This window comes from Paramisgurnus dabryanus, chromosome 9 (genome assembly GCF_030506205.2).
Source record: "Paramisgurnus dabryanus chromosome 9, PD_genome_1.1, whole genome shotgun sequence".
In the NCBI taxonomy this organism is placed as follows: domain Eukaryota; kingdom Metazoa; phylum Chordata; class Actinopteri; order Cypriniformes; family Cobitidae; genus Paramisgurnus; species Paramisgurnus dabryanus.
Genome location: NC_133345.1, coordinates 31,259,369 through 31,282,961, shown reverse-complemented (window position 1 = coordinate 31,282,961; position 23,593 = coordinate 31,259,369). Strand labels below are relative to the sequence as shown.

The 23,593-nt window shown below is 37.5% G+C and overlaps 1 protein-coding gene across 3 annotated transcripts in view; it reads right to left on the bottom strand.

The window, feature by feature from the left end:
• Positions 1-5,831: 5,831 nt before the first annotated feature.
• fam168a (family with sequence similarity 168 member A) overlaps positions 5,832-23,593 on the bottom strand; it is a 46,875-nt gene continuing 29,113 nt past the window's right edge. For 2 of the 3 annotated variants that reach the window (XM_065257851.2, XM_065257853.1), the window contains 6 exons: positions 19,364-19,444; positions 14,554-14,679; positions 10,793-10,935; positions 10,518-10,692; positions 9,206-9,336; positions 5,832-9,118 (listed from right to left, as the gene is read on the bottom strand). In XM_065257851.2, coding sequence (XP_065113923.1) covers positions 9,224-9,336; positions 10,518-10,692; positions 10,793-10,935; positions 14,554-14,679; positions 19,364-19,444 — 638 coding nt within the window. In that variant the 3' untranslated portion in view covers positions 5,832-9,118; positions 9,206-9,223. The remainder of the gene's footprint in view (positions 9,119-9,205; positions 9,337-10,517; positions 10,693-10,792; positions 10,936-14,553; positions 14,680-19,363; positions 19,445-23,593) is intronic. The other variant, XM_065257850.2, reaches the window with a different exon arrangement.

Genomic DNA, 23,593 nt, shown 5'->3' with positions numbered 1-23,593 from the left:
AGTTATGTCAACTCTCACGTACCTAGACACATAATTTTTTATTCTTTTTCGTGATACTGTCACAAATTTCTACGTTTTTTCTTGATCTATCACGAATTTCTGTTTACGTGTCAGTGTCACATATTGGTTACTCAACTATTTTTCCTATTTTCTTACCATTGTCGCTTGCGCTCTGCGTTTTTCCAAGCTCAGCACTGAGCGCCGACAGTTGAAAAATATTCAACTTTGGGTGAAAAGCTCCGCTCGTCAATGTCAGTTCTCACATGGCCGTCCAATCACGGTGGAGGAGGGGTGGGACATTACCACAGCAACCAACCGGCTCGTAGCTGAAGTATCAGAGCTACCAAAGAAAGCTGGCACTCAGCTGAAAAACAGCTGGCATTCGGCATCATCCACAGCTGGAATTCGATTTCAGCCATGTTGAACACGGCTAAAAACAACTTGAGGACGCCAAATGCCAGCTGTGGATGATGCCGAGCGCTTTTTAGCTGTGATACTTGAGCTGTGAGCCGGTTGCTTGTTGGGATACTTGTCCCGCCCCTTCTCCACTGTGATTAGACGGCCATGTGAGAACTGACATTGACGAGTGGAGCTTTTCGCCCAAAGTTAAATCTCTTTCAACTATCGACGCTCAGTGCCAAGCATGGAAAAACCACTAAGCACCTGCTTATTTGAAAAACGGCAAGTTTCCATTGGAATCAATTGAAAACATGCGCCGGCCGCGGGTGTAAAAGCTTTGGTGTGCACGCCCCCTAACACCAGGCTACAATGGTTTAAAATTTAGAAAATACAAAAAAACAATACTTAAAGTGACATCCTAATGCAAACACCAAATCTAACCCTAAACCGAAAATGGTTTGAAAATAGGTAAAAGCAGTTGAGTAACCAATATGTGACAATGACTCGTAAACAGAAATTTGTGATACGATCACGAAAAAACACGGATATTTGACAGTATCACAATCAAAAAATTATGTGCCTATAGGTAAGTAATTTTATGAGACTGGGTAGATTTTTTTTATGAAAACATTTCACTTATAAATCTGCTAACTAGTTTTGATTTATTAATAATATTTAAATGCTATCTATTGCTGCATTGCAAAACAATATATTCATATTCTAGCAACGCTCTCCAACATATTTTGCTATCATACTGCACTTATGTCCATTGTTGGTATAAGTAGCAGAAGGATGGTAATTTATGAGAAATACAGTTTTACACGACCTTGTTGTCAACGCTTCTGGTACAAAATTGTTCCTTAAATGGTAACGTTACAAGGTAGAAATTTGTACTTTGCTTTAAACATACAAAATTGTACCTTTGAGGGTAAAACCCCAGTGACAGCCACTTGTACCCTAAAAGGTACAGTTTTTTTTACATTGTTCAGTCATTTTGGCATTCATACAGTTTAAACAACCATTCTTTGTTAGTATAAACATACATACAACACACCTGTATCATCTGTACAGCAAAAGCGTGAAACGTTTTGAGTTTTGACACGTGTGTTTTAGTTTTCCAAAAGTGCATGAGTTTTGCAAACAAACCTAAACTTTTTTAAGGTTTTGCCAAAAGAGTGAATGATTTTGGGTTAAGGCCACATGGGAACTAAGTTCAGTGTTAGTTTAGTGTTTCAGCAATTCAGAAAAACAGTAAGAGTTTATGACGTATTTTTTTCTAAATGTAAAAATAAACATGGTGAATCAAACAGATTTTTACTCTTGTATATAATTCAGCTTGAACATAATTCAAATGAATAAGTCAAGTGGATGACTCAAAGGTCTTAAATTTTGGCAATGCCGTAAATGTTTTTCCAGTATTCCCAGGTCAAAGTCTATTTTTAGAAATGATTCTGGTGATGCTCCGTTTAACAGGAATTCTTAATGAAGAGTCTAAAACAAAAACATTATGCAATTACACAACTAACAATCAGTTTGTTTGAAATCCAGTAACTGTTCGTTAAAGTCTTTGTAATATCTCACTATGGAAAATTTGACACATCTTTTACATTATGCATTTATTACACAACTAACAATCAGTTTGTTTGAAATCCAGTACCTGTTTGTTAAAGTCTTTGTAATATCTCACTATGGAAAATTTGACATCTTTTGTTAAACTTGTCTGGCCACATGCCTACAGTAGCCCGTTCCAGAGAAATTCTAATAAAGAGGAAATCATTTATGGTGGCCATGTACTGTAAAGAGTCTTTAAAGTAAACAGCAAGCCACAAAATACCTAAAGTGAAAGAGAAATCAACTAAAGACGAATGCTGGAATCAAAAATACATTAATTGCTATGCATTATGTTGAGATTTATGGCAAAAACTCTGAATTATAAAGTCTATTATATTCATCTTGCTTATTCATTTAGTGGAGCATTATTCTGTACTCATTTGCCTTAATTTTTGGCCTTTCACTTACAACAGGCGGGGAAGACAGGAAATGATTTGGGGGGTTGAATGGAACACTGTTGAAAGGAATTGCCCACATGCACACCACAACTCAACATGTCAAGTCATGTGTACCTACTGCTTATTTTCCAACTGTGTCAAGTTAGATGCAGAAGAAGAAAAACACAAAAAAAAGAAAAACAGGCATACATGTCTGCTTTAACACATGATGGTTCAACCGGCAGGACCGAACCTTGACTGTCAAGATCCATGAAAGCCTCAGGTTATAAAATGACCACGGGAGCCCAAGGGCTTTCTGGTAAATATAGCACCAGCTACCAACTACAACCCATGAACTGACCAATAGGATAGGGTTTCTTAGTGCAAACTGATCACTATGACCCTCATGACATGTTAAGCATTTGTGATGTATCCCATGACTGACAGCAAACATTTTTTCAATACGTAAATCTCCCAAAATACTAAAATAACCATACATTGGTGTAATTGTAGACAAGACCATTCCTGTTCTTCCATACTTGGTTTTTATTCCCCATTAGTTTATTTCTATCTGAAATCCAGGGTCAGTTTGAAGAGAAGATTATCTATGTTTGATGATAAGGAGCAGGAGCCTGTAAGATTCTCCATACATGAACTGATGCTAATGAATGAAGTCAATTGGATTTTGAGTCCTGCAGCTGGCTGATTATAGCAGGAAATGGACACAGGACTGATTTAGCACACAAATGGCCATTACACCCCCTCCAAATACACTTTAATGTGTTTTTGCACATTAAATAATGTCATTTTATTGAACAATGAACAAAACAAAGTTCTAGAACTTTATCACTATATGACCCTGGAACCACAAAACCAGTCATAAGCAGTGTTCGAATTATGTCAACGATTATGGTGGGTCCCCTAAGCCCCCCTGTTATTATAGGATCGCTGTGATTTTACAAAAATGTGATCCTGGATTATAGCCAATATATTGCAGAGACCCATATATCGGCAGATATTTGGATTTTTTATTATCGACCTCAGCCAATCATTTTTTTTGAATCGGCCAGTAAATTCTTTATTACTAAAATTAGTTGTTTGTAATAAAAAAACAGTGTTATTCAAACAGTACCGTGAGATGACAGATCCACATTAATTATGTCTTGTAAATATATTTTAATTTAAGTGCTTTAAAAGGGTATATTTATAAATGTTATGCATAACAAATGTTTATTTAGTTTCAGCAATTTTCTTTTTGTCTCTTATTTACTGGAATTACATTTATCTGCCGATATATCAGTCAATTATCCATACAGCTTTCTTAATATCGGACCACTACTTTATAGGAGGACCCTCAATGCTTATAGGAGGTCCGGGACCCCCCCAGCCCCCTCAACACTGGTCATATGTCACACGGGTAGGCTATATTTGTAGCAATAGCCAACAATACATTGTATGGGTCAAAATTATATTTTTTTATGCCAAAAATCATTAGGATATTAAAGAGACCCCAACATTTTAATTCTGTCATTCTGAAAATTCAAAAACCGATCAGAAGCCCCATCGACTTCCATAGTATTCTTTTTTCCTACTATGGAAATGAGTGGGGCTTTTGATCTGTTATTTTTTTAGCTTTTATATGATGTACTGTATAAACCATCATTATTACACAGTTCTCTGGAATACTGTATTGTGTTGTCAAATTGCTTTTTAATAATTAATATAAGATAAGAGATTGGAAAGTTGCCAAATTTTTTTTTGACAAACAAATTTAGAATTTGAAATTAACAAAGCATATTAAATAATTAAATTTTGTGCTGTTGCTTAGTAGCCTTAGTATATATACTTCCATAGTAGTCTTTTTTCCTACTATGGAAGTCAGTGGGGCTTTTGATTTGTTCAGCTTTCAGATGATGTATAAATCTCAATAAAAAAACGACTGTTATGACCTTATTTGCGGACCAGGGTCACTTGCTTTTTTAATCAAAAGTGTGAAATATGAAAGATAACCTGCAGATGCTTGCCAGCCTGCTTTTGAAAAGGCAAGCAAAATACAATAGACTACTTACAATAGAGCAGGATATTTGCACATTAATTTATTACACAGTTCTCTGGAAAACTGCATTGTGTTGTCAAATGGCTTTTTTTAATAATTGACCTTTGTCACATCATGCAACATAATTAATCAAACTGCTGTGCTAGTTTCACATTTTTTACATAACAAAATCTCTTTTGTAATAATTTTTTTTTTTGTGATTTACTGTTTTCTACAAAAATTATCCTTATATTCTGTTAAAATATTGTAGGCTATCTTTAATATTGATTAAGGTCATGCCAAAGATTGAAATCAATGAGTGAAGTCAAGCTTTGATGCTCCTCATCTCATTATTAGATTATGAGACAGACAGGGTCACAAATCATTTTGAAAGGACTTCTTTGATATGTTCATGACTGACCAACTAAGTACCAACTGACTATATTCACTTACAAGGCAGTGGCTCTCAAGCTTTTTGGTCTGTGCCCATGTGGTCATAAAGGGATGGACATGGTCAGAAACAATGCTCAGGTAGGCCGTGGCATTTAAATGATGCCCAATTGGCACTATGGGGCCTAAATTGTGCAAAGAAAACATCCCCCACCATTACACCACCACTACCAGCCTGCACAGTGGTAACAAGGCATGATGGATCCATGTTCTCATTCTGTTTACGCCAAATTCTGACTCTACCATCTGAATGACTCAACAGAAATCGAGACTCATCAGACCAGGCAACATTTTTCCAGTCTTCAACTGTCTAATTTTGTTGAGCTTGTGCAAATTGTAGCCTCTTTTTCCTATTTGTAGTGGAGATGAGTGGTACCCGGTGGGGTCTTGTGCTGTTGTAGCCCATCCGCCTCAAGGTTGTGCGCGTTGTGGCTTCACAAATGCTTTGCTGCATACCTCGGTTGTAACGAGTGGTTATTTGAGTCAAAGTTGCTCTTCTATCAGCTTGAATCGGTCGGCCCATTCTCCTCTGACCTCTAGCATCAACAAAGCATTTTCGCTCACAGGACTGCCGCATACTGGATGTTTTTCCCATTTCACACCGTTCTTTGTAAACCCTAGAAATGGTTGTGCTTGAAAAACCCAGTAACTGAGCAGATACATTTATCATCAGACAAACAAAAATGGCACAATTTTTTTTTTTTGGAAAGATTTTAATAGTTATTGAATGTTCTACATCTTACAGTAAATATTATACAATTACAAACTTGGCTTAATTATGTCACAGAGATCACTAACTGATCTTCAAAAACAAAACAAAAAAACAATAAAAAAACCCATTATGATAAAAACAGAATTACACTTCATTTCACAAGTCTACTGTGGGTCTCCTTATTAAAATGGTTGAAGGACACGGCCCGGACATCTCGCTGGCACCAGAAACCGCGCTGTAGTGCGTAACACATGGGGCAAGAGGTCTTTAACACTCAATGAAGGGAGATCACTTCTGGAAGACTTTCCCATTTTTGCTTTACATTTCGAATGCAAACCATAAAGTCTCGTTCTCCGTACGGGTCAAACGTAAATCGCTGTTATCCTAAACAATAGTGTTATTCTGTAATGGCCTTAAAGTGAAATAACCCATCATTACTGCGGAAAGACTTTGACGTACTGTTGACGTGACACTGACTTCACTGGAGCTAATAACCCGCTGCATGCGTCACGGGCGCTAGTAAGCAATCGTTTGATCGATGCCCTGAAACAACACAACAGAACAGTGCACGGGTTTGCAATATTAACATCACGAGTTCAAAACAATCAAACGGAGGACAGGAAATCGAATGCTCACACCAAAACCGAATCGGGGCGAAAGCAACTCTCAGGGTTTCACAAGAAACAGTGTGTTTTAACAATGACGCACACCAAAATCTCCAGATGGAATGATGACGGGTAAATATATGAAACATCATAGCATAGCAGTCCGTTTTAAAGACCCTAACAGTGTTTTACTTTCTTATTATTTTTTTCAAATTACGTTATTGTATGGCTAAGAAGAGGAACTGGAATAAAGCATGTTAAACGTTTTACTACTTCACCACGTGAACGTTCCTCTTCACCACGTCAGGGTACGCGTATGGAGCGATACGAGGGTGTGCAAACAAGTACGGATGTTTCGTATTTCAGGAATTTTGAAATAATATTGAATGTCTGCTGACCTCGGATCAGCAAAATGAGGAAGAGAAAGCGAAATCAGCAAGTAAGTGAAGAGGAAACCCTTTGAAGACTTGTGCTCTGAAATGCCTCTCAACCACATGAACTGTAATTCACTCCACTCCAGATCAACTATAAAGATCTCCTATTGAAGAAAACTGAACATCAATCATTAATTAAAACTTTAAATAACACTTACGTAAAAAGCGCCTAAGTTACACGTCAGAGTGGATGGCAAATTCTGGTCGTACTGAATGAATCACCCGTGATATCTCCAAGTTCTCAATCGGTTTGTAAATGTTTCATTATGTCGACTATAGTTTTGCGATACAGTCTGAATTGTTGCAAAGATATAGAGTAAATATTTCATTGCTTGATGTAATACTGAAGAAGGGGCACAGAGGGCAAAATTTTATTATCAATCAATAATCTGTTTTTACATTTGTTGGAATGGCCTTGACTTAGACTTGCTCAAGCCAAACATACATTACTGTAACTTTACTACATTAGAAACCATTTGGTCTTTTATAGTTCCAGATCCTAATGTAGTAAAGTTACAGTCATGTTTAGGTGAATCTCACCCTAAAATAAAAAAGAAAAAAGTTTTTGCTTAAACAGCATGAAGCAAATCAGTTCTCGCCTAATTTTTATTACCGTAATGTAAGCAAAATAACGTTAATAAATTCATACTTTTGATTTTTTTACTGTAATGCAAGTAAAATAATAATGGCAATAATAAAGCTGCATTAATGCAATGAGAATTTAAAGAGGAAAAATGCAACGTATATATTTTAGGGTAAATTGTGACCTGGACATGTTTGGGTGAGATTCACTTTCTCTCCTTTATTTAGGGAATGTGTTTTAATGTAACGCATTAATAAAAGCAATCCGTAAGCTGCGATTCAACATGATGCAACCATGCTTAGCGAGGGCATAGTTTTCATCCGATTACACTATACTGCATTCAAACGCATGACACATGCATTACTAGACTTTATTACTTTCACATAAGATCAGAGAATCGGTTCTCCCCACGTTGAGCTTTACTATATGGAAACAGTGGTCGATTAGCCAAAACAAGAACTTAAATGGAGCGATACTGTGTTTTGTACTGACAACAATATTACGTCCAGAGACATACCGAGACTAATGGTTTCTAGATTAAATGCTTGTTTTTCTTAATTACATCATTAAATATGAGAGTGTACCGTATAATTGGTTAAGTTATGTCTATTTGTCAATGTGCAATGCTTTAGTATAACATTTCGTAGTATACTTGATATGTCACTTCTGAATACACTATTCATGGATACGAGGCCTCGTATATACGAACTTAAAATTCTCTCGAAAACGTTTGTAAATTACAATTAAAAGCCACTCAAGCAGGCCGTTCTTATTATTGCATTGATCGACTACCCTTTTACGCTTAAAATCTGTGCAACTGTAGGCTTACAGACCCAAGATTTCACAGAGGACCAGGGATTAGATATCAGCCACTCTTGACCCAAAACTACATGGTTGCTTTTAGTGCTATCTAGGTTGCGATAAAATCCCTTTGAATCCTGGATGCGATCTTAATGGTCAAGTCAAAGTAGTGTCTATCCTATCCGTCCTCGACGTTGGCACACATCCATTGGGTTCAATGCCACTTTGATGACATCACACCCAGAGGCTCCAGCTAAGTGCCACTGATACATTTTTTTCCACGCCGTAAACCGTGGGTTCCCCACGAGCGTGACGCCAATTTCCCTGCGAGAGCACCCGTGCACACATTTATATAAATTGAATATACACGATATAGAAGCTTACGCTATCCTGACACATAAGCTAATAAAGTAACCGGCTCACTCGAACGTTCCCTATTTAGTGAATAACTAAGATTACTGTATGTACTCGATATCCTAATGAAGGTTAAACCACATTTGCACTGGCCTACTAATGATATATTCCTTACAAATCTACAGGAACACAGCAACAAGCTGGAAGACACCCTTGTTATCGATGGAAACGAAATCTGATGAAAGTAAATAAAAAAAACAAATAAAAAATGTTCCCGGTGAGAGAGAGCGGTGAATGCCGAAATAAAAGTTTGCTGTAAATAAAATAAAAAACCCTGTGCTGATATCTAAAGGTTATAAAATTTGGCAGCATAATCGAGTGAATGACCCGAGGGGTGCTGATATTGCGTCGGTACATTCCTACACACCAGCGTTTACACTGAACACAAAAGAGGAATCGCTTGAAGAGGCGTGATTGGTCGAAATCGTTCTGGAGCTCATACAGATATAAATGTGGAACACTGAAGAAAAAAAAAAAAACGAATGCAAGAACGTCATCCCAAAAAACATGAGGAGAAAACTAAAAATTAAATTAAAAGATAAAAAAGCAGCTTTTACAAAAACACATAAGAATGCATAAAGTGACCCTTGCACTTTTTCTCTTTTGTTCTTGCAAACAGACGTGGTGGCGCCTCACTGTTGATCACAGAGCGCCAATGTAAGACTTTAGTAGTTGCATACAATGTTTGACTCCAGATCTGTGATTAGAGAAAGAAAAACAAACATTCAGTGACTGGATCGAACTGTATGGGTGAAGCCGAGGTGTCGGGTGGGAGGGGACTTACATGATTGGCAGGTGGGCTCTACCAGTGAGGTGGCACATAGCTGTACCCAGGTGTTCCTTGGGGTCGATATGTTGGCACGGTGACGGGGTGTCCTCCGATCTGAGTGTGCTGAGGGGTAGTCAACAAGGTACCTGTCGAAAAGAATCAAAAGATTATACAACAATATTTTTTGATTACGACCGCAAGAGCAATTGAAATTATTGCATCGCAAATGTGCACATTGTTATAATTTGCAATAATGGGCATTGTTTCAAAGCAGCTCTATGAAGAAAATGTTAAATATATAGTATATAGAGTAGAATATATGGTATCACGGACAAAAAAAACTAAAACAGTATACACTTGTTTTTGACTTGGCTTAAAGTCATAATGAAATTTAAATAAGAAAATATTGTAATATTGTGGTATTTGTTTTACAAATGACTTATCTGTGAGCTTCATTATTTTTTAAAAATCTTTATTTAATCAAAAATGCAAACTTCCTCCCCTTCTCAAAACAACCTCTTTTTACCTCCGATCATTTGGTATGATCATAGACTGTATAAAAAGATGGACGACGCCCATTAGCTCTCTCCCATTGGTGAAAAGTGAAGCCGCCAGTGTCCCGATACGGCGCTGACATCTTGGGTCTTGAGTCTGCGCAGTAGCGATTTGGGACCAGTCCTGCGCAGTAGTGAGCAGGAAGTAAAGCCGCGAAAGCAAGGCCCCACCCTCGCTCTCGCAGAATGCGCTTATCACAGCTGTCAATCATGACGTGACACCACTGTTTTTATAAAATTAAATAAGTAACTAAAAACAAAGTTATTTTAAAAACAAACACTTGAATTTACATCAGCGTGATTAAAACTACAGTTAATGACAGAAAGCAGCTTCGGGAAAAAGATATTTGAAGTGTAATTAAATTGTTTAGTTGGTCTCAAGTCCCATTGAATAACATGGGGGAGGCGGGGTTTATGACCTATACTGGGACCAGTGACACGGGGGCGATCGAGACATTTTGGCTTCACTTTCAGGGCTTGGGTATGATTGGTAGATGGGGTCCAGGAAGAGATTGCAGCGATTAGCAAACACCAACATGACCCAACTTCAAACGATCCAATCAGTTCTCGATGGACGGAATACAAGTCCAACCTTACCTTTATTTATTTTAGAAGCCATTTCAACTCGAATGTAGGTCACAACGGGGAAAATAAAACAATCGCTACTTCTGTTTCATGGCGACTTTAAGCCTTGTCTGTGAAACTGGGACTTAATGATTTTGAAATAAATCTGTATCATCGAAATGAGAAGAAGTCTGAAAAACTCGTTTTACCAGCAGACATTGCCATCGTTGTCCCTGCCACCATACCCATGGCCACTCCGTTTGAGCGTGGGGCGGGTACAGGAGCTGGGTAGATGGCAGAGGGGATGCTGTTGGGCTGAACCACGGTGGTGTGGTGGATGACATGAGGCTGAGCGGCATACACCGGCTGTGTGTAGTAAGCACCCTAAAGAGAAGACAAAGTGAACGTAAGACCAAAAACATGATATCAAAGAGACTTTTATGAGAAGAACCAATTAGTCAAAACATCACACTAAGAGACTTACCTGAGCATAGAGGTTCTGCTGGGGATAGGCACTTCTAATGGGGTACATGGCCGTTTGGTAAGGGTTAGGAGATGGGGAGTAAGGAGGGGGGGCTCCATTGGTCTGAGTAGGGGGCACTTTATAAGGCGTTCCTGCTGTATATCCTAAAAGAATGAGAAAGAGACAAAGCGAGAGGAATGCTGTTAGGTAAAACTCAAAGCATCTCAGCTGTTGTATACTAATCGAATGATGCTCACATCATATTCGAGAAGCAATTATTCACATGGGTTTATATGTGGAGAGTCGCCACCTTGTGGTGAGCAGTGGTAAAGAACTGAACTGTAGTTTGTAATTCGACAAAAGTGCATATATGAACTACAAACATACACATTCACAATATTACAATTAAACACACCATCTGTCAGGTAGTAAGTTAATAAGTAACTTACAAGAGGTGAAAAAGTGACAAGTTTAGGAATGTAATCCCTGTATGTGAGTCTAGGGGCTTCCCTCTCTGTAAAGTGTCATTTATATTGTGCATAGGTTCCTACGACATAGCAATGGCTATGCGTAGCTCGACGTGTACCGCGCCGCACGTGCTGTGATAGGTCTGCTAGAACCCCTCCGTAGGACCTACGCACAACTATAATAAGCCCTTAAGAATCATTTTTTATTTTAACATGTAAAGTAAGCATTATAACTAGTACTCTGACTAAATAAATAAAGTGACTTGCAGACTACTTCATGGCACAACTGGATGGTCCAAAAAGACGAGGATGCTGTTCTCTTGATTCTAACTGGCCAAAAGACTTCAGGCGCTGTACCAAAAATGAGAGATGCCTACTCAGTCCAGTCTACCCATTTCTGACTCATGTGATGTTTATTGTGCTTGCAGACCAACCACAAACACCAAAAAAATCCCATCGGATTTACATGATTTACATAAATTACATATTTTAATCACAACGACAAATTCTGCTGAAAAGCGGCTAGTTTGCAGGTATGCATGAGGCATCACTTTATCTTATCATTAGCTATACAGTTTAAACACATTGATAAATCCAACAAACTAAAACTCAGTTGCTACACGCTTCAACCACCGTGAAGAAGCAGATTCAATCACCTATACTCAATAATCTAATGCAGAATTCCTGTCAAACGTTCCAATTTGCATTAGCAGTGCATAAGATGATGGGTTTGAGTCCCGGGAACACACATGCTGATAAGCCTAGAGCTTGAATGCAAGACAACAGCACAGTTATTTTAATGAACTACTGCTGCTATTATAACTCAAAGCCAACATATTTGATCTTAAACACTGCAGTACTATGCACTGTAAGATATGAACTCTAAAACACTGCAATGCAAAGACACACTTAGGGGCTAATCACACCAACCGTGCTTTAAACGCTTCGAAACGCAAGGCGCGATGCACTGCCTTTTTTTAAAAAGAGCAGTGCGACGCGGCTTTTTATATTGCTAAGCAACCAACGAGTCAGCTGCGTGAGCGCTCTTTTGCTGTTAACTGTCATATTAGCAGAAACTTTAAAAAGAGACAAATACGCAGGAGAGAGTGAGCGAGTGTAGTCCGGTTCTTCAAAGCAACTGTAACGGCGCATTCACAAGGGGCGTCAGCGTTAACGCTTCCCATTCACTTGTTGTGATGTTATGCGTTGCCGAACTGAATTGTGGATCCGTCGGTGCCGCATCAGTGCCGTTGCTTGCGGCAGAAGTTGAACATTTCTCAACTTTTCAAGCGGGAACGCGTGCGTCAGCCAGACCAGATCGCCTTATGCAAATAAGCTAGGCAGAGCCAGCCAATTACGTTTATGGAAGAACGGAGCATGTGTAGCGGCCACTGTGATTGGCTGTTGGCCACGCTTCAGACAAGCCTTCCGTTAAGCGCTAACGCTTACGCCCCGTGTGAATGCACCGTAAACATCCCTCACCACAACGTAAGGCCCGCCTCTCCCCTCATTCGATTAGACAATGGAAAGACGCGAATGACGTCGAGCGCTTCTCCGCTCTCAGCGTTCAAAGGCGCGTGCTGCGGCCGGCGGCAAAAACCGCAAGGCGCTCAGCGCGCATAAACAGCGCGCAAACGCTCCCTGCCCATAGAATATCATTCAAATAAGGCGCCTGCAACTGCCATAAACGCTTTTGGTGTGACTGGCCCCTTACGGTACATTCACACGGGGCGTAAGTGTTAACGTTTAACGGAAAGCTTGTCTGAAGCGTGGCCAATAGCCTATCCCTGTTTCCGCAACACAAGCTCTGGTCTTCCATAAACGTAATTGGCTGGCTCTGCCTAGGTTATTTGCATAAGGCGATATGATTGGCTGACGCACGCGTTGCCGCTTGAAAAGTTGAGAAATGTTCAACTTCTGCCGCGAGCAACGGCACTGATGCGGCGCCGACGGATCCACAATTCAGTTCACCAACGCTTGACGTCACCCATTAAAAGTGAATGGGAAGCGTCAACGCTTACGCCCCGTGTGAATGCGCCATTACGGCATCAAGGCTTTCAAAACCAAAGACAGCAAAATTGTCTATCCTGGTTCTGCATGTAAAATTTTTAAAAAGGCAATCCCAGAATGCACTGCAATAAGCTCAGTGAAACAACGGACGGTGTGAGAAATACTGAGTATAAACTTAACACTGTCCAATAGTAGAGTCACTCTCATGAGGTGAAATGGTGATAAAGGTGCATTATGGTATAGGGCACAGGTCTTCAATGGGGGTCTGTGGTGGTATTATCAGAGGTCCGCCCCAAAAATAGTTTGAATTCAAAATAATTTGGGGGATCAAGAAATTAGACATAAAAAAATGCCATAGGCTAATAACAATATATTAAAACTTGATTAGAAATGAATTGCAGACTGTTCCCAAGTTATAATCTATTTAGTAAATTTAAAATGTAATGTAGTATGTTAACAGCATGTGACTGTGAATACAGAAAAGAATTCTTTTAATATATTTTACATCCAGTCTTAAAGGGGAGACCTGCCTTTTTCCATGTTTAAGTGCTATAATTGGGTCCCCAGTTCTTCTATCAACCTAGAAAATGTGAAGAAGACCAACCCAGTAACTTAGTTTTGGTGAACCATTCTCTGCAAGCATGCGAAAAAATAGGTAATTAAAATGTGGCTCCCCTTGTGACGTCATAAGGGGATCTTATTTGCATTTAAAAGGGCACATCCCAAAATGGCACATTTTTGCTCACACCTACAAAGCGGCAATTTTAACATGCAATAATCAATTATCTGTGTGGTATTTTGAGCTAAAACTTCACATACGTACTGTGGGGACACCAAAGATTTATTTTACATCTTAAAAATTTCCCCTTTAGTTTGATACATGAACTGAGGGTCCCTACTCCTCCTCTTTATCCATTAGGGGTCCTTGGCCTCAAAAAGGTTGAAGAGTTCTGTTCTAGGGCTCATAAAGTCCATTTCCAAAGACACTGGATGACCTTGGCACTCCTTTCATTAAAACCTTCTGTATATAGCTATGAGAGAATAAAGGCTTTTTAATGAAAAGAGATTTATAGTATGCATCACCAAAGTATGCTTTCATAAGAGCCAAATATGCATTTAAACCAGCGCAGAAATTCACAATGAAGATCACATCTATAGGTACTGATGTGTGCGTGATGTGTGTACTGGTATGTCTTACAGTGGTTCTACTTACAGTACTGTACAGTCTGTGTTCGTGTGTGAATGTTGTATAGATCAACATGGGAACACACAGCAGTTACAGTAGAGTATAGTAATCATATTTACTGAATGCGGTAGAAGATGCCTGGTACTGCCTGCTCTCTGAGCCAGCGTCCACAGCCAGGTCATAGGAGCTTTCTCCGGGCCCCGGAGCTGATGCGGTCTGGGGCCAGGCCTGCTTCACCAGCAGCACTGTCCCAAACAAACACAACAACACAAGAAGAGTTACACACATACTTCAGCTCAAAGCAACAGCTGAAACTAGACTACAACCGACCGACGGAGACCCAACCACGCTTGCGCACTACATAACCACGCACACTAGTCCTCACTAAAAGCACTCGTGTTACAGATCAAGCAGCCTTTCTAGTGAGCACACTTCAAACCTTAAACGCCTTTAGTTCAGGGGTGTCAAAGACACAACTCATGGATTATTCATAGAAAATAGGATATATTCATAATATTATTTTCTTTTTAGCTACAGCAAGAGAGAGAAACTTTTTAATCTGATGTGTTGGATGTCTCGCATACACTTCAGAAAGTGAACAAAAGAAGTAAACTATCAGTTAAAGTATATATATTGTACATATTATTATAAACAAAATGTGAAACAGTCTCATAACAATTTTTTAACAATTCATATCATTAATCTTATAAAACATCTTATGAAAAGTTTGCATTTATATCATGTATTTTATAATTTACTTTACTCCTTCCTATAATTTTTTCTTACTGTATGTTCGTAAAAGGCTGCAACGCTGCTTTGCAACAATACAAAACTATAAAAGCAGCACAGAAATACATTTAAATGTAATCGTTTGTGAGGATTAATCACAACATAGAAAACGTTCACATCAATACATTTCAATATATGTAATTATGTAAGATAATCTAACCAATTGAAGCAAATGATTTCCTCAAATTTTTGACTAAACATAGTCAATATTTCATATATAAAATGCAGTAAAGCATGTGACCCTGGACCAAAATACTGTCTTAGGGGTAATTTTATTTATCTATTTTATTTTATTTATCTAAAAAGCTGGATAAATAATCTTTCTATTGATGTATGGTTTGAAATGATATGACGATATTTGGCCAAAATACAATAAAATCTGGAATCTGATATAAAATATCTAAATATTGAGAAAATCGCCCCTAAAGTTGTCCAAATGAAGTCCTTAACGTCACATATTACCAATATAATATAATAATAATTTTATAATATGTATAACAATATATAATAATTTTATTTATATATTTAAGTTTGGAAATTTACAGAAGAATCTTTGCATAAAGATCCTTAATTTATGCATAAAAGAATGCATAAATATAATATAATATAAATATACATATTTAATATACTAATGATTTTTAGCATAAAAAACAATCATTTTGACCCATGCAATGTATTGATGGCTATTGCTACAAATATACCCGTGCTACTTTTGTACGTATATGTAAATGTAATCTAATGGCGCTTTTCCATTGCATAGTACCCCACGGTTTAGTTTAGTTTGGGTCGGGTCAGCTCACCTCACTTTGGCGTGGTTAGCTTTTCCATCGAGTTTAGTATCACTTCGGAGTGGGAGGGATTATAGGGGTGTCGTTATATTTACGCTGCCTACTGCTGTGACATCATACACGTGAGAGCGTCGCTGTACATTCCCATACATTCATTTATTTCTCAGTCTGCCACAAAATTAAAATTGGCCACCACAAATAGATGTTTGCACATCGCGTTTATAACTACCTCTGTCTCACATGACAGTTTCTGTTCAAACACCTGACCCGTGGCGTCAGTCGACGGCGCTCCGCTGAGCCTCATTCAAGTTGCATTTAAGCATATATAATGCGGACGTGCATGTCGCGAATGTGCCGCCACAAACTGCAAGTCTGGAAAAAACTGTTATGGTGTCCTGGATTCTCAACCTGCAGATGTTTTTCATCGCTAAAAGGGTGTTTGGAAACTTATAGCAGAACACAGATAACAACAGGTTTGCTTGAGACAGCGCAAGCTAGCAGTAAGCTAAAGCTAATATTTACATTATAGCGATGACGTGACGATTCTCTCAGACCAATCAGTGATCTACAGTGTTTTCGCGTCACGTTTGGTATCAGCTCGGGTCGCTTGGAACCCCAACCGAGGTGGTACGAAAAAAAGTATCGGGTACTACGTACTTCACCCAATGGAAAAGCTCCCAAAAGTAAGCTGACCCGACCCAAACTAAACTAAACCGTGGGGTACTATGCAATGGAAAAGCGCCATAAGGCTCTCTTGTCAGCAAAATTTTTTTCATCCATTTTTCCAAATTCTGTGGGAAAACAAGTCATTTTAAAGTTGTCGGCTTTAACCTACTAATAAATAAAATAAAAACATTAAGATGTGAGGCAAACAGGTTCCAGCTCAAACATATTAACAGTATAACAAACTACTAATACAAGCTTGGTGCAGAAGTGCAATGTCACTTTACTGCCAAGAGGAGGCGACAATGAGAGGCGGATGAGCAACAAACAAAGAGAAGTGCTGGAATGACACAATGGCCACCGGAGTGCTGCACATAAGCATCACAACACTTCAGTTTACTTGCATGCTTTAATATGCATGCTGCTGCCGGGTTTATTAGGGGCAGATTTTCAACTATTTAACAGAAATTGCTGATGCCGTAGAAAGGGAGGTGAAAGAGAGCCATGTGTTTGCATAACAAGATGCATTTTTACTATTTCAAATGAGGAATGATTCTTCTGCACATTATCAATACATTAAAAAGTCAAAAAAACTGAGGTCCACTTGCTTTTAAACAGATATTTGGGGGAACCATATGTGACCCTTCCTGTGAAATATATCTCATGATATGACATTAGGAGCATCAAAGTTTGACATAATCTTACTCTGTTAATATCGAAGATATCAAGATTATATTTTCACAGAATGTTTTTTACATCATGTAGGATGATTTGAAGTACATCACAAAAAAAATCACTTGAGAGTTTTCATAGGCAGGGTCACGTATGAGCCAGCAGAGGGAGTAATATAATGTGCTGGACAAACATATTGACAAAAGTGCTGACCAAGTGTATAGATCAAGCCCAGGCTAAACCCAGCTCAAATTAAAAAATGACCAAGAAATCTTCCAGAGGAAGATTCAAACTTTACTTCAACCAAGCTAAATAACCTACACAGCAAATATATGAATCTGAAAGAGGTGTCAGACGGGTCGCATTCAAACACCACAGGTGAAATTTATACAACCATCTGTTCAGGGCTGCACTATAAATGACCTCACATCCGAAACATTCAAAATCTGATCCATAAACAAGACTGCTTAAGCAAACACATTTCACAGTTTTTGCAAAACACCGCTTCAAACTCCACACTAAAAGCTGTGCCAAACACATCCGTTAACATAACACAAGAGGAAAATTAATCTTCAAATCACTTAAATGTGCTTCTCTTCACGAAATGCACCTGAATACAGCTTTTAAACTTCAATGTAATCACCAGTGGGACTATTTGCCTAAAAGCTTCACATAATCTGCCTGATCATTATGAGTTATATACCAAAATTATTTCAATGACTGAATAAAACACTTACTATGGATGTTCATTACAGTAAATTTTTCAGATAAAATTAATTTGATAAGATTTTAATATAAAATTGTTATTTAGTAAAAATACAGCTAAACTCAAGCATAGACACATATGCAGTACAAATGATTTCTCATCAGGGCCGGGTCTAGTGGGAAATTTGAACGTGCAAAAGGACATATTATAAGACTTGAATTGAACATCCATTGTTTTAGTGTATGAATAATTTTTGTCGAGAAATGGCTGCCCACCCAAAAATCCTGACTTCCCCCCAGGTATGCATGCCTAGTACCGGGGCCTGTTTCTCATACAAATTATTACTTTACCAGACCGTCAAGGCAGAAATACTTTGCGTCATTCACAGGCCATTCACAAATTAAAGTTAGAAAAGTGGCGAAATGCACCACGCATTAACAAATATTTTTTTCTTTTAAATAATAATATTGATCGGTCATAAATTCTTAAAGTCGGTTAACTGGTCAATATGAACATCTCTAGTACATACAGTCCTTAACAAATGTATTATATCACCAGTCTATTTGTCTCAAAGATCATCATGAAGTGTATTAAAGTCGACTCTTTCCTTTTAGAGAGTTCTCGATGTTTCATTATTTTGAACAGGCATAGTCAAAATAAGGGTAAAGGTGACTGATATTTTAGCCATACAGTACAATTTCATCAGATTTTTTTTTTTTTGGATAAGTGTCCTTTCCAAAATCTATGCACTGCATGGATGATTATAATGCACATGTAAAGTAAGTGTAACATTAACCTCCTAAGATCCGAGTTTTGGTTTGTCTTTTTTTCTCAGATTTCTATCAGCTATTTTGCGGTTAGGAAGAACCAATGAATATAATAACTAAATTTTTTTCTAAGAACATGAAGCAGTGTATTTGTCTGTGTTTGTGTACAACAGGTTCCCGTTACACAGAATTAAGTATTATGGTGCAAACATCAAAAAAATTCATGTCCACATATGTGGACATCCAGGGCTTAGGACGTTAGCTTATATGCTTAATTAACTTAATACAGACATTATTTATTGATCAGCCACCTGCCCATTATCTGGTACACTGTTATATGCATTAGGAACTGTGTGTGTGTGTGTGAACACATTTGTGTACACTGTGTGTTTGTTACAGCTGTATGGTTATATCTTTAAGTGGAGCACAAACTTACCTGCAGTAATACATTTATAAACTAAATATATATTTAAATAATTTGCTTTTCAAGAGAAAATACAGAGGCTTAGATATGCAAGTACAATGTGTGCATGTGTACACAAACCTTGTGGATATCCTGGGCTGCCCGTCTGATAAAGATTGGTTGTGTATGCTGGGGCAGTCGTCGGGTAACCTCCAGGATAACCTGTAAATATAAAGAGACAACAGTTTAAAAATGCCTATAACTAAATATTTAAAGAAATGCATCAGATTTAAAAAAAGATGCTGATGTCATTGTTGGAGTCAGGCCGGTCTGGATGCTCAACTATTTAAAGAAAACTAATATATTATGCTGGGAAAGGAGAAAAAAAATGTACACATTGAACTATACATTTAGATAAAAAACATCTGACAGACAAATTTATGTTATATACTAAAACAGATTACTCTCTGTATAACCTCTGTCAAGCAGAGAGAAAGGTGAGGTCTTTATTGAAAAGGATGAGCACAGATGGTCTCCATCACATCTCAATAAGACTCAGTGAAACCCAGCACATCTCTCGCTTACTAAACAACACAAGCTGTCAGATGTGCAGGGCTTCTCGGGAGAGGACCGTTTAATCTTAACAACTCATCATCGCACTTTAACAACACCTGGCCATTTGTTAAATATCCCTATAATTTTTATTTTCATCATATGCTGTTTTTGTGATCATGAGTTAATCTTACACAAGGCTTTGATTTGCATGTAAACATTTATTTCACTTTGTAGAAAACCCTGAGATAAAACACAATTAATCCCAAAATGACAGAAATGTGAATTTTGGTCAATGTATAAATAAGCTTTTGTTTTTCTATTGACCCCCTGCAAATCTGTCATGAACCACTAGGGGTCACTGAATCCTATAGGACACCAGTAGAGATTCTTTATGTATTCTCCATCTCAGCATCTCTCCAATCAAATGACCTAAAAAACTCATCAATCCATTCAACTGTCCTCACAAAGACTAGTACAGTTATCTCAGAATTTGCTAAAAAAAATTATCTTTAAAGAAACCTACCCATATTTGAGAGGTGATAAAACAAACAAATAAAAGTAGGATAAAACATTTTTTTTTTTTGAAAGCGGAGTTTTTTTCTTTCATTTAATATATTGTATGTTTATATATTTAAAGAGGAACATTTTCTGGAAGGCATTTAACTTTTGTAAAAAATCATAAAAAAATGCTGCCGCTGGCAGGCAACTAAAAAAAAAAAAAACGCTGGCGGGGAAAGAGTTACTGACATTAAATTAAAAGCAAATGGAGATCACTGTATTTTGAAACATCATCCAATGATAACCAAAACCTAAATCTCAAATTCTAACAGCTTCTTTAGTTCATTTGCTAAACTTTTAATCTCAGATTCAGTGCTCTCAAAATTATCTTAATCTGTCAAATTGAGACACTTAAATATGACCATGGACCACAAAACCAGTCATAGGGTTCAATTTTTGAAGCATCAATGCTGAATAAATAAGCTTGCCATTGATGTATGGTTTATTAGGACAGGACACAATTTTGCAGAGATACAACCATTTGAAAATCTGGAATCTGAGGATGCAAAAAAATCTAAACAATGAAAAAAGATCGCCTTTTAAGATGTCCTCAGCAACTGCATCCACTTACAAAAATAAAGTTAATGTTAACAGTAGGAAATTTACAAAACATCTTTATGGAAAATGATCTTTACGTAATATCCTAATTATTTTTTTGGCATAAAAAGAAAAATTTATAATTTTGATCCATACAATATATGTTTGTCTACTGGTACAAATATACCCGTGCAATGTATGACTGGATTTGTGGTACAGGGTCACAAATCTGCAAATGACAAAGACATCAAATAATTCGAGCTTTGCTACTTCTACACTGCATCTTGTCTCGTTGTGTTTTTTATTTCCCCTTTAGACTTCTCAGACGAGATTAATTTTAAATCAATGCATTATATCTTATGAGCTATAAAAGACATAACTGAGCAATAAAATCTCTGGGTAATTGCAGTGGGAGAAAGAAACAATGAAAGAGACTGAAGATGGAGAGAGAGAGAGCATTGAGATGTTGCTGTGTAAACACGCTGTATTGACAGAGAGAATCCCTTCAATGAGAGCACATTAAATATGAGCTTACGGTTGCTATGACGGCAGACAAACACCTGCTATGAGTGACACACAGGCATACACACACGCACGCACGCACACCCACACACACACACTCGAGGTAAGGCGCTTGCATTCATTAACATTACACGCTAAACCTAAATGTGAACACGTTTTATAGGATTATTCCACTTTCGCATTCACAATGAACTTTAGTGGACCTCAACAGTTTACATGATACTTATTAATTTCTTTGTGTCAGTTTATTGTTTAAAATGGTCCGCAAGTGTGCATTTCACATATGTAACCTGTGACCTTTCAATGTGATTGCATAATATGCAGGGTCGCGCTGGCGCATCTCACGGCTAGTGCAAGATGAGAAGTTGTGGTTTTAAAAGTAATTTTTTTGCTAAAATGAGGATTGTTTCGCTAGATAAGACCCTTATGTCTCGGTTGGGATAGTGTAGAGCCCTTTGAAGCTGCATTGAAACTGAATTTTAAACTTAGGGTCCTATGATTTCTGCAATGCGTAAACGCAGACGGAATTACGGAATGCAAGCATAAAAATTAAATTGTCACGGAATTCGGCACATTTTGCATTAAGTCATTTTTAAAACCCATTATAACTCATTTTCAAATGCTAGTTTTTGTTTCATTGATCAGCAAATGTCAGAAATACGCAGAAACATTTTCCTCTTGTGTTATGTTGGACATGAAGAAAGGAACGTGCGTTTCTCGTTATGCATTACAAACTATAACAAGCGTGGCCTTTAGAGCGAAAGCAGGTTTTCATCAAAGCCTGGGACACAGCAGATTAAAGGCACAGTATATTATATTCTCGCATCTTCCAGTATATTAAAACAGTGCAGTTTTGGGTCTTAAAGTGACAGTAGCCAGCTGCTTTCTGTGTCAGAAATGTTCATTACACACAAAACTGAAAATCACTCATGACTAAACAACGTTTGTAGATGTACATTTTTATTCATATAGTGAGGACTGTGCAGTGATTTATTTGTATTTATTGCTTATGTTAAGTCAGACTGTTGACAAACAATTTCATAAGTAATATATTTACTTTTAATACCGATGCCTGAAAGGTCAAACAAGATGAGTATAGTATTATGATTAAAAGAACTAAACTAAAACTAAACATTCGGTTGCTTGTCAATAGCATGCTTAAAGTACATTGTGTGACAACTAAAATACATCGGCCTGTATGTCATTTTAATTAAAGCTTTCAATAAATAACTCTTTAATTGTATTCAATTAATGTTTTCAGTTGATAAGATATGCTTTTTGATCACTGAATTTTTTTTTTAAACCATTAAAACCAGAAAAATGAAAACACGGAATTTAAAAATAAATGAAATGGAATTTGGGAAAAAATAAAAACAATTTCATAAGGCCCTATAAACTGCATTAAAACTGTAAACTGTTGAGGTCCACTAAAGTCCACTATATGGAGAAAAATCTCAAAACACGTAATTTCTTTTTGACTTAAAGAAAAATAAATGTAAAAGCTGTCCAAACTGAAAACAACTTGCACTGACATATCTTAAAATATATCAGTGCCTAATGTTTTGCCTCAAAATGCACACAAGTAATGTAAGGCATTAGTAAGGCACGTTTAAAACTAGTTATATTTTCTAATTAAACTAAGGCCTAGTCCTGTCTTAAACTAATCCCTGTCCAGGAATCCACCCCAAAAATATCTTTGGTGATTTTTGTATGAAAGTTGCGTAATCCTTTAACACTGTGATATTTCGGTTCACTCAGCGCTCTGCAAGTATGATGTTTTTTTTCACAAAGAAATCGGGGTGTGACGAGATATCGTGCGACGAGATCTCGCGAGATTAAATGTGTTGAGATTAAATGAGATTTTTTGTGGAGGTGCTGGCCGTTTCTCAAATAAAAGACTGCATCTTTCGGAGGTTGCATTTTTAAACTGCATTTACTTCATCACTGTCTTATTAGAGACTAACAATTATAAAGTTTACTAATTATTTAGTTAATCGCAAATTGTTGTAATATGCTCATGACTTGCGAATGTTATACTCAGTTAATGATCTGAAATAAACCTTGATGACGTTTGCAGCCTGCAAATGCGACCTCCGGAGGATGCAGCTTTCTGTTTGACCCTATTACAGTGCATGCTTATATTTGTCTTTTACTGCTTTTGCTTTTTTGTTTGGGTTTTCAATAATGTTCGTTTGTGAA